General features: G+C 50.9%; 1 protein-coding gene across 4 annotated transcripts in view; it reads right to left on the bottom strand.

The window, feature by feature from the left end:
- Nucleotides 1-4377: 4377 nt before the first annotated feature.
- Nucleotides 4378-12349, bottom strand: part of GRM4 (glutamate metabotropic receptor 4) — a 226497-nt gene continuing 218525 nt past the window's right edge. For all 4 annotated transcript variants that reach the window (XM_014598265.3, XM_019484893.2, XM_014598267.3 and 1 more), the window contains one exon: nucleotides 4378-5299. In XM_014598265.3, the coding sequence (XP_014453751.1) occupies nucleotides 5250-5299 (50 nt within the window). In that variant the 3' untranslated portion in view covers nucleotides 4378-5249. The remainder of the gene's footprint in view (nucleotides 5300-12349) is intronic.

Genomic DNA, 12349 nt, shown 5'->3' with positions numbered 1-12349 from the left:
CCTGGCTGTTTCTTTTGGAGTCTGTAAAGTCTGGGGCACTGGAGAGGGGTCAGACAGGTGGAGCTGCATGGTGTTGAGATGGAGCCTAATGAGAAGCCGGCCTCTAGGGCAGAGGATCCCGGTGTGGTTGGAGTCAGGTGGAGGGAGAGGAGCACTAAGAGGAAGGTCAGCATCCCTACTGCAGGGCGGGGTGGACTGGGCTGGGATACAACAGGGATGGAGACAGTCAGTCCTAATGTTGCAAGGGTAGGGATGTGTCTAGGCCAGAGAGCAGAGATGCCACCCAGACACCTCCACAAGGTGTGAGTACACACTTGGCTAGAGGCCCCCCCGCCGCTGCCCTGGGGCTGACTCTAACCCCTCTCCAAAGCACAGACACACACCTGTGTGAAAAAATAATTTTTCCAACTATTTGAACTGGTCTAATAAAAGACATCAGATTTACCCAAAGAATCTTGTCTGCCTATGTCCTTAGATCAACACGGCTAAACCTATACCCCGGACAAACAGCTGGCACCGGCCCCAAGACACAACCACACACCGGATCCCCACCTCCCCGGTGGCCTGCAGCTCTGGCATGGTGCACTCAAGCCCATCTGTAATGATTCAGGTGAATGCCCCATGCCAGCTGCAACCATTTTGGAGTGAAGGGTCCCTAAACAGGAGCCCTGTACAGCCTGGGGCATCTTTGACCCTTTGGGGGTGCTGCATGCTTCTCCCTTTAGCAGCGCCCCTTCAGTAAAGCTTACCCCGAAGAGACTCGAGCTTGGAGTGCTGCAGGCAGACGGTGCCTAGCAAAGCAGTACAGGCCCCCAGAGGAGGGAGGGAGCCCCAGCTAGGGGGAAAGGAGCCAGAAGCCCTTGCAGTAGAGAGTGGCCGCTGTTCCCATATTCCCAGCTTCTCCCAACAGGAAGCACCACGTGGAAGGGCATCAATGCCCATTTGCACTCACACTAGGGAATGAACTGGGCCCAGGCCGCACGCGCTGCAGCAAGCTGGGCCCCATTCTCTTGTACCTCCATGTACCAGCCGCTGTCAACCCAGAGCCAGCCTGGCCACCCCAGGTGAGAACATAATTAAAATGCTAATAAACCTGACGCGCAGAGAGCAGCCGCGCTCTGCTCCCACCCGGGGAACACGCATACCCTTTAAAAATGGGAACAAAAGGCAATGACTATAAACAGGGGTGAAAGAGCCCTGTCGGAGCGTACGTGGCTGCGTGCCGAGTGGAAGGCGTCTCCACGCGCCAACGAGAGGCTTGACAAGCCACTGAGCCAAGAACAAAGGAGCTTGGCTGCCAAAACATGAAGGAGAGGCGAGGAGGGAAGGACACCGCTTATCCAAAGCCAGTCAATGGAAGGGGCCGTATCCCGCGTTCCAGCACTAAGCTGTGACCCTGGGCACTAGGTGCAATCCCCTGCTCTGCCACTGACTTCCTGCGTGACCATGGGCAAGTTCCTGATCTCTGGGACTCAGCTTCCCCTCTCTGGATGGGGGTGAGAATAATCCCTTTGCCTGCCTCTGTGAGGGCTTTGGAGAAGGGGCTGCCTCTTGGCAAATGAACCCAGCATGACAGGGTCTCGGGCTGGGCAAGGCAGGGCTTTCTCCTCCACCCACACCTTTGAACTTCCAGTTTCTTTCCCCATGCCACCCCCAACATACACTGGGGCAAAACTGAGGCCTCAAGCCTTGTCAAGTCTCACAAAGGAAAAGTAGAAGAGGCTGGCTGGTACCCCAGCAGGTGGAGGGACCCCCAGATCCAAGCCCCTGCAGGCAGGGAATGAAGAGCTGTGAGCTACAGGAGAGGAACAGCTGCAGGAGGGGCTGTATGAATGGGGCTAGCTGCTCCGGCCATCTCCAACCTCTGGGTCTGAGCCGGTGTCTGGAAGTGAGCCGGATTTGATTGAAAGCAGGTGTTGTGTAGGGGGAATGAGTACCAGGAGGCTGGGACTGAGGCTGATGACTGGGGAAGAGGCAGAGCCAGCTGAGCCCACCCAAAGGTCCCGCTGGAGGGGCTGGGTCCCTGTCCAGGTGCCACACAAGTATGGAGCAGCCTCTACTCCACAAGCACTTGTGTGACTTCCTCAGCCGTGGTCGCCAAGGCCACATCAGCCAAGCACGCTCCCTCCTCTCATCTCCATCTCAGGGGCCCCTTTCACCTACGATGAGCCTCTGCTCTTGGCTCAAGTGCCTGAAGAGGAATGGTAATGATGAGGAGCAGCATCTCCCCAGAGCACTTTGCGGCATTTAGCCTTTAATTAATTGCCTTCTGAAGTCACAGGCGTGTTTCGTGTCACGGAGACTCCAAGGGAGACGGGATCGAGATGAATCAACAGCAGCAGCTTCAGAGCTACTTACAGGGCCCCGGGGATCTCGCACTTCCTGGCATAAACCAGCTCTCCCCGGGGAAAACAGCATAAAAGGGGCAAGGCTGCTGCTGGCAGGTGGTGATCCCAGCCGGATTAGTCATAGAGCTACTTTTGATTGATTAGTTGTGAACACATTAGCCACCCAAAAAGTAGCTGTGCCTCCCCCAGAGTGCTAGTGGGCTACAGACAGACAAAGGACAGGAGTGGAGACAGAAACCCAGACAAACTGAATCACTTTCCAAAGGCTCTCAGCAGATCCATGACAGGTGCATCCCCTAGTTCTTGACCCCGGGCCCTGAGACCTGCCTGTCCATCACCTCTCTTCCCTATCTGTATTCACTGAGTTGGTTGCACAAATCATTTCTTATCCCATCTTCATCACTAGACCACCTTAGGAAATAGCTACTAATGCACCTTTAATGTATAGCTAGCCAGTCCTTATTTGTGGTGGGCGATTGGTTAGCCAGGCCACAGGTTCTGCCTTCTTGTCATCCGGTCAGGGAGCAAAGTTGTTGCCAAGTGTGGGGGGGCAATAGCCAGTAATAATTAGCAAATACTAGTTCATGCACAAATCCTCTTGTCTGCATGCCTACGCAGTCCTCATAGCAAGGCTGACCATTCCCTAGACATCCCTGTGATGAAATACTCACCTGGATGATTCTCTGAAAATATCCAACTTGGCTTATGCTCCAGGTGAAAAGCAGTAGCTTGAAGGCTGCCAGGGACCTAGATCCAAGTGTGTTCTGAGGTGTCAAGAGTCTCAAGTCAGACCCATAATGGCCTTGGAGTAGGAGCTGCAGGGGTGGAGGGGACGTGGGCTGGACTAACAGATGAGGTACATCAGTTCAGGGACCCAGACCTGGGCTATGTTATCTGACAATAGCTCAGAGACAGCCTCTACCCCTGAGCCTACAAAGCCATGGCACAGGCTATTCCTGTCTCTCGTCAGTGCTGCCAGCCTCTCAGGATTCATGAGATGACATGCCGGCTTTCCTAAAATACACGGTGTGAATCTCTCCCAACGCGCCTGCCTCCCGCTGCTAACCCGAGATCACGGCTCAGCTAGCTGAGGCCTGTCACACCTGTCAAGCTCTTCCTTCATCCCACCTGGCACACTGCCTTTACACATCTTGCCCTGCGGGGCTCCGGTGAGAAGACCCATCAAGTGAGCATTTATTCCTTATGCTGGCGACTGGTGTCAGATCGACAGTCCTGCATGCTGGGGCCTTTGTCTATCCAGGGAGCAGGAAGAGCTGAGGCAGCGTAAGCATCTCCCTGCTCTCTAGGACTGCACCGGGGACCAGAGTAGGGCGCTGTCCCCCTAGCACGTGCTCTCCACCCCTCCTGAGGCTGCTAACATGCGAGTCTAGCTGTGTCCATTGGAGCAACATACAAATGACACATGAATGAGACTCTTTGGGCTTAAATTGCTTCCATAAAGCCAGTTCTGCTGCAACCACTCATTCAAAGCAAGCTCTTCTCTCATAAATGGCAGGGCCAAAAGGGACCTCCAGTCTCACTTCCTGCATGACAGCTCCAAGCACCTTCTTCCAGGACTCCTGGGTTTAGCTCATGACTTTCCGGTTAGAGTAGAGCGCATCTTGCAGGAAGAGAGCTGGTTTTGGATTGTGCAAAAGATCCACTGCTTCAAGAGCGTGCATCGCACCGAACCCTCTGCGCCTGGATGGCTCGGCTGTTTTTGGAAATCCGAGCCAGAAAGTCACGGAGGGTCCATCACGCCCCTGGGGAAATTGTTCCAGAGATTAGCAACACTCCCAGTTTGAAACCTTATCTCTAGCCTGAATAGATCCAGCTTCAGCTTCCAGTCATTGGGTTTTCTTCTGCCTTTGTTTGGCATATAAAAGAGCCCTCCACTATTAGAAATCTGTTCTCCACATCAGCGCTTATTGACAGCAATCAAGTGCCCTCTGAACCTTCTTAAGGAGAAGTCAAATAGACTCCCTGGAGCCAGTAACCAACAGTCATCAAGAACAAGACAAACACTGAGTGCAAAACCATGGTCTTTTATTAGAAATATCCTCGTATAAAAATGGTCATGCTCTACACATCTTCATTGAATAATTCATAAACATCCAGGCACTGAACTTTGTGTTTTTTTTTGTGTTTTTCTTTTTTGATTGGTCAGTACATAAAGCAGACATATTTCAATCCATATGGTCATCACATACATTAATTTACCACCTATAGAAATCAGCACTTTGAACACAGTCTAGGTTTTATTTTAATTTATTTTTTTTTGTCATCTGTTTTTTTTTAATTTTCTTTATTTAGTTTTTATTTTATTTTATTTTTTTTGCAACACACAGAATTTGGTAGGAGAAAAGAGAGAGAGAGAATGTGAATAGGGAAGGAGGAAGACGGGAACAAAAGAAAAATGGAAAAGGAAAAACTAAAGGGGGGCAGGGGCAGGGGAACGAAAGAGTTTCCACAACCACAAACAATCGCACAAATTTGGGAAAAGGGAAAAATGGATTTGTATTTTTTGTTTTTTGTTTTGCCAAGATAAGGAAAAAAACCCACAAATTGCTAAAGTCCGTCACCTCTCCCCATTGCACGTTCACCCTGCTCCGTTGTTCCTCTTCCTCCGTTGGGAGGCATGCATTTTCATGGTGCTTGGTTGGTGGCTTTTATTGATTTGTTTGATGCTCATTTTTTGCTGCTGTTCATCACCATCTTCCCAAGGAGCTCCCTCCAACAGCCCAGCCAGCAGAATGAGGCACCTGCAATGCCGTCTTCAAATCTGACCTGGTTTCCCCACTCTCCCATTTCCTGCGGCGAGCGATTTTGACTCAACTCTTCTGCGTCTCTTCCTCTTGCACAGGCCCCCCCTCCACCGTGGGCGGCTGCCGTCGGCTGGAGTTAAATCGCGTGGTTGCTATAGCTGACGTAAGTCTGTTTGGTGGCCAGAGCTGGAAAGACAAAGAGAGAAACCTCACATGTATCATTAATGAAGCTTACCCTCCTTTGCTGGCCCCTGCCGTATGAACCTGGGTCAACCTTCATGCCATAAAAGTTGGGGTGGGAATAGTCTCCAAAGACCTCGAAGCAAAAATACAACCCGATAGCATGCCCCCTGCATTTGCGGCTAATTCTGGAGCTCCCGGCAGAGACATTCAGCTCTGGCTGAATTGCAGAGGGGCCCAGCTCCTGGTGAACCCAGTGAAAACATCAGGGCTTGTTCATAGAGGGGCAGTCAGGAAAGCAAAGAGACCTGCGACTCAGTGCAAGATCTTCTTCATCTACCTGCCCCAAAAACTTTTCCACCACACGCAGTGCAAGGGCTGGAAGTTCATGGAGGCTGTACTGGGGAGAGGGGCAGGAAATAACTTGAGCACCCAGATCAGATGCCAGCTTTTGTGGAGGGAATTAAAGAAAGAACAGAGAGAAGCTTCTTGCTTAAGAGCACCAGAGCTGAACCTGCAATGCACTGTAACCAGTGTCCCAATTCCCCAAAAATGTCATACTTTTCTCTCCAGAGAGCTCCCAGCTGGCTCAAAGCAGCTGATATGCAGGCCTGACAGCCCTGGAAGAAAAGCAGCAAACATCACACCAGCAATTATCAGAGCTGATACATCTGGGGAAGCCACCTGTGGTTGAAGTCCAGGAGCACTGCATGAATGAACCCTGACTATGGGGGTCATGAAGCATCCTCAGGGTGGCGGGTCAGCCTGGAGAAATACAGTCCAGAGGTCCACTGCCACACACTTCTGATGCAGATAGACAGGGCTTGTGACACAGAATTTCCCCTTTGCCTCAAATCTCAAGTCTCAGTTGCAGAAGCTCGGTCTCACAGCAGCTCATGGAGGCATGGGGGATGGTAGGCAAAAAACAAACAACCCATAATGACCAGCCTCATCTAGATGCCGCTCACCGAATTTTCCAAGCACATTTGACCTTTTGCATTTTATTACTGTGATATAATATCCTTCAGTGACAGCATAACAGGCCTTGTGGGCAGGGGAGATGCAGTAGATGCGATATATCTGGATTTAGTAACGCTGTTAACAAAGATTCACGTGCCATTCTCATAAGCAAGTGGGGGGGGAAATGGCCAAGGTGAAACTATTGCAACGTGAGTGTATAACTGGTTGGAAAAAAAGTTAATTAAAGGGTAGTTATCCATGGTAATCAATGGTTCACTATCAAACTGTAGTGGGATTATACAGGGGGCCTGTTCTGGGTCTGGTATTATTCGATATTTACCGACCTGGATGTTGGAATAGAAAATGCACGTATTAATTTTGCAAAGGATCCCAAGCTGGGAGGCCTAGGTTAGAATTCAAAATGATCCTGACAAATTGGAAGAAATGTTCTGAAATAAACAGGATGCAATTCTATTTCCCCTGTTAGGCAGGAAGATTCAGCAGCACAGATACAAGATGAGACCAACAAGTCATGAGACAGTTCTGTGAAAATGAGATCTAAGGGGTAGAGAGGATCACAAGCTGAAACACATCAAGCATCCCAAATTGGTGCAAAAAAATCATCCTGCTGGATGAACAAACAGGCCCCATGGAAGACGTGCAAAAAAAAACATTTTCCCCCCTTCACTCCGCACTCAGCTGTGTCTGTGATGGGCATGACACTTGAAGACAAATGTGGACCTGTTGGAGAGAGACCAGAGGAAAGCAACAAAAATGATCCAAGGCCTAGAAAACATGACCGATGAGGAGAGGTTGGAAGAACTGGGTTAGCTTTGTTCAGGGAAGAGACGACTGAAGGGAGACATGAAACCAGTCTTCAGTGATGTGAAAGGTTTCTGCAAAGAGGAAGGGAATAAATTGCTCTCGGTGTCCATTGAGGATAGGACAAGAAATAATGGGCTTAAATTGCAACAAGGGAGATTACAGTTAGACATTAGGAAACACATTCTCGCTGTAACGATGGTTAAGCACTGGAATAGATCAGCTTGGGAGACTGTGGAATCGCCATCGGGGGAGGTTTTGCAGAGCGAGTTAGACAAACACCAGTCAGGAAGGGTTTAGACAGAGCTGATCCTGCCCTGCGCAGGGGGCTGGACTAGATGACCTCTTGAGGTCCCTTACAACTCCCCTGTCTATGACTGTGGGTGTTGCACTCTGAGCACACATACACGACACTACAATCCCTGATCCTTAAGGCACGGGCAAGTAAAGCAGAGCGAGTGAAAACTGGGCAGGGCCTTGCCACATATCAGCTGTCAGTGCCCAGGTCCCTGCTCTTACCCTTTTTCACAAGAGAACTAGAACAACTCCTCTTCCACATAAACTACAGGGCCCAACTTTCACCTACCGTGGGATAAGAGCGGGCATTGAACAATTACCACAGAGCAACTGGCATGCATGGCAAGTCTCTGGTCCCTGTTAACTTGCCGTGATTTATTTTGTTTGTCCTCCCATAGAGTCAATGGTTCTCCTCCTAATGGCAGGGCAGGATGCAGAACTGAGTTATTTAACCTGTGGTTAAATAATGGTACTGGGGCTCTTTGGTCACTGGGAGAGGGCTGCTGGAACGTGTGACCTGCTCCATATTCCCAGGTGGGCTCCAAATCGGGAGAGGAGACTGCTTGAATGGAAACACTCCCACTCCAGTGACATTATTTCCATGTGTTTCTTAATGGATAGAGGCAAATGTCCCAGCCAGAAGCCATGGCCTTGAAATAGATGACAGGGTGCTGGCATCGGACAGGAGCAAGGAAGGAACAGGCACAGAGAGGGGGTAGAGAGAGATTTTGTCCTCCGCACAGCTCAGATGTGGTGTTGCGTTACCACATCCAAGAGGCAGGACAGCCAGCTTCCTCTCTCTCTTATCTCATCTCCATCTCAGCTGCTGAATAGCCTGTTCACGGATACCAGTAAGCTGCCTGATCTCCCTGGATGAGGCATCTGCAGCAATTGGACACAGGTCTTTGGACCCCAAAGCACGTGCCTGGCACCAGAGGGAAAGCGCTGGCCAGCTCAAAAATGGATGGCCAGCTCAGCAATGTGCTGCTACTGCACATAGCTCCTGCCCAAGAAAGCCCAAGAGGACCCCAGCTGCCTTCTGAAGGGATCTCCCAGGTCAGCGTGACGGACCGGCCTGCACCTGCCCTTCTGGAGAAATCGGTTCCCATTTGCTCCCTGGAAACACAAGTCAATATTTGAGCCAATACATTTACAATGGAGGAAAAGTGCATATACTGTATAGAAATGTGGCCCAGGCCTTCAGCTCTTTTGAAGGTTGCCACTAGAGTCCTCGCTATGGATGCATGCACATAAAGGAGGTGCGAGTTTGAGGGAGATGCCCAGGAAGAAAAGTGAGGCAGAGGAAACACAGCAGAGCAGCAAATCCTTCCCCTTCCCCTATTCCACCCCTGCAACTCCCCAGTCCTCCCCGAGCTGTGCCATTGTCTCAGCACGGAAGAGCTGCCACGGGCCCCTCATTGCTAGTAGCAGGCACGACCAAGGAGAGGGAGGCCTATGGAGGCTACATGATCAGACCCACCCAATGGGCCTTTGACTCCTGCTCGAGGCCTGCTCTCTAGAGGCTTCAATGAGCCATGGCTAGATGGATGCATCTCTAGAAGACCACAGACAGACTGGCAGAGATGCACAGGCAACCTGCTGCAGAGACAGACTCCTCGGCATTGCCAACACCCGGCGCGGCGCTTACGCACAGAAGTGACATCAGCGGAGCCTGCAGAGCCTACCCGCCGGGGCTGCAAAGAACAAGGAGAGGTTTAAAAAAAAAAAACAGCCTTAAATCTTGTTCTAAGCTATTCCCACCTCCCCCCCCCCCCCCGCCCTGCAAAAAAAACCAAACCCTCCCCCATACGCTTGTCCTGCCATAGCTGCACAACATCGCTCGCTGCTGGCCTGACAGTCCCAAGAGGGAGATGGCAATCAATTCCCCTGAAGGCACATGCATTTTCCACGCTCATTCATTACCAGGACTCCCTCACTTCTCTCCCTCCATCAGCCAGAGCATATTGTGCCCGAGATTGGCTTCTTCCTTTAAATACACTCCGGCCCCCGCCCCCTGGCCCGACCCCTGGCTTGGTGCCTCCCTGACAAATGAACCTTATTGGAGATTTCAGACGCTGTTATCCTCAGATAACAATTAGACGGGCCAGAAGAAATGAGAGCTGACAGGGCTATTTGTTAGCCGCGGTGTTTTCGTAGCCAATCTGCCTGCAATCAAGCCCTGTAAATTATTTATTCTGTTGTTTATTTAAAGATACGTGACCTGCCAGCGACAGAGTGAAAAACGGCTCCTTCCTCCTGCGCTGACAACTCCACGGTCTCGCCTGTCCCCGGAATTAATAATGCCATCGGCTGCTTGCGATTGTCCCCGACGCGCCTTGGCACGCCTCTAACGAGCGGTGCCAGCTCCCGGGCAGACCAAGCTCCCGCATACCAAATGCAAGACACATGGGAGCCAGGGAGACTGCAGGCTGGAGACTTGCTTCTCACCCATCTGGCCCCCGGGTGCTTCCACGGGCTGGCTGATGCCTACATTTGGGAGACGCTTCTACTGCCCATCTCATGCAGAAGGAGGATGCTCCGCGGCTTAATGCAATAAGCTGGATGGGGGGAATTGGGCTCTTACCCTGGCTCCCTGCATAATTCCAATCATTTTCATCTCCCTGTGCCTCGTGTCCCCATTGGTAATTTGGGGGTATTCATTCCCTGTTGAAATGATAAATTCTTAGCAGTAGGGATGGGTTCTTGCTATGCGTCGGTGCTGGGAACAGCCTCAGCCATAGCCTTTTGCAAACCCAGCCTTCATAGCTTGCTGCATTCTGGCTGGGATGGAGCAGATCTAGGAGTCAAAGCAGCTGGGAGTGGACATCCTGGCTTCCAGGTACTAATCTCAGTTCTTCCTCTAACACGTTGTGCAGCCTTTGAAGCATCGCTTCACACCCCCTTGCCTCTGTGAAATGGGCATGTTACCATGCACCATTGAGGGGCATTGGCAGGGTTAATTAAGGAGTGACTGCAAAAGCTTTGGATGAAAGAAACTAATATTTTTGCATCTCTGGCATGACTGTCTCTGGAGGAGGATCAGGGCTACCCCATGCTAAAGCAACTGCTTAGGAGCAAATGTTACATATCAGGACATAGTCCAGGGATTTATGCCCCCAAATTAATCTTCACCAAGACTCAGACTGGATGGAGGCAACATATGACTGCAATACACATGACAGCCATAAGAGGGAGACACGGTTATGCGTGCATGCACACACGTGCATGCACACACACAGTATTAACACGGCAGTCTGAACTGCTGATGGAGGCTGGGAGTGCAAGGCCAGGAGAAATGTGGGATCTTTAGGATTGTAGCAGCTTTGCCAGCATGTTATGCCTGCTAACCCCAGCATCTCAAAGTGCTTCCTAAAGGCAAGGAGGCAGAAAAGGTCTCAAATCCTGCTGCAGTGATGAGCCTCAGCCCAGTGATATGGGGAGACTGGGCAGAGAGCAGCTGGTGAGCAAGAGAGAAGACTGTGTCCATAGAAAGGGGCTCAGATCCTGGTACATGCTGGAAGCTAACTAAACTAGGCTAGACTGGAAAGGTGGTCAATGGTCATTGCACCAAAGCATGAGAGAGTTCAGGGATTACCAGGAAGGCAGCATGGAGAAATCAGAGGGGTCAGATCATAAAGAACTTGGGTTTGGTCCTAAATCACTCAGGAGGAGGCTCAGGGGCAACTGTGCCACCCTTCAGCTCTGTGCAAGCACCATGGGCCTCCCTCCTCTCAGAGGCAGGCAGCTGCCACAGAGAGAAGATGGCACCAATAACTATAGACAGCTATGTCCATCACCTCCAAAGGGCAAAGACTGTCCATATATCTGCTTACCGTACAGCAGCTAGACTGAAGAGAGAGCAGATTAGCTCCAGAGAGAGAGTGGGAATAGGGATGAGACAGCGTCATGTAAAGATTTAGATAGCCAGAGATTAGACAGAGACACTATATAGAGATATTGATAGATTAACTATGTATGGGATTTCAAAGAGAGAGATGAATCGATAGCTGGCATTAGGGAAAGAAATAAGAGAGTGTGAAATAAAGCAACTCAAGACATCTCAGGGAAGGCCACTTATGGTGCTGATCTCAATGACTTCATCACGTGGAATGTCACCTCTCGTAAAACGGTGGCAGAATGGCAGGGTTCTTGGTACACATGGGGAAAACCCACATTTCCTACAAACCCAGACCTTTGTGTTTGGAAAGGCCGCACAATTCCCAGGCATCGGACTGTCTTGCCCAGGACAGAGCCTGCTTTTGCAAATCCAAATCACAAAGGCGCAAATCAGGTCACCCAGTCCCTGGCTATGGCCTGTTAGTCACCTGAGCTATCCCATGGACATCAATGCAATAACCTGGCCCACTGCAAACAGCCCACACACACAGACAGTGGGGTTCAGTGCTAGCAAACAACGACCTCATCGATCAGCAAAATCTGAGTCTTTGGGAGAGCTCCTCCATGCTGCCTTAGCTGGGTACCTCCTTAGAAGTGCAAAGGATACAGCAGTCCCCTTGGTGAGCCATCATTAGCAGCTTTCCCCTTGCATTTATAGTTATCAAGGCAGAGCTAGAGTGCATCCCAGTGGGCATCTGAGCCAGCAGGAGCATTAATAGGTTCCCCCACATGCTTTTGATGTTGTGAGCCACTTGACAACAATCTCCCTGGGACGAAAACAGAAGAAGGGCCTGCAGGACAGATGGGAAGTGCCAGGAGCCATATCAGATCAGAGGCAGCGATGCCCTGTCTCTGCATACTGGTAATGGTGCAAGCCTGGAATGAATGAGCTGACTGTGAGAGCTTCCCATCGCACCTGCAACCCACCGGCTGGCTTTGCTTGCAAGTGGAGCCATGAGTCCCTTCAGCCACCTGCTTTACCACCTCCCTGGAAAGAGAGGGGACCCCCAGGAACACCCCGTCTCATTCCCAGCACCAAAGGGACATTCAGGACCCCCACCGCAACCCTCACCCATTACA

This window comes from Alligator mississippiensis, chromosome 14, assembly GCF_030867095.1.
Source record: "Alligator mississippiensis isolate rAllMis1 chromosome 14, rAllMis1, whole genome shotgun sequence".
Taxonomy (NCBI): Eukaryota; Metazoa; Chordata; order Crocodylia; family Alligatoridae; genus Alligator; species Alligator mississippiensis.
Note: the sequence above shows the minus strand (reverse complement) of the source record. Positions and strands in the feature narration are given on the sequence as shown.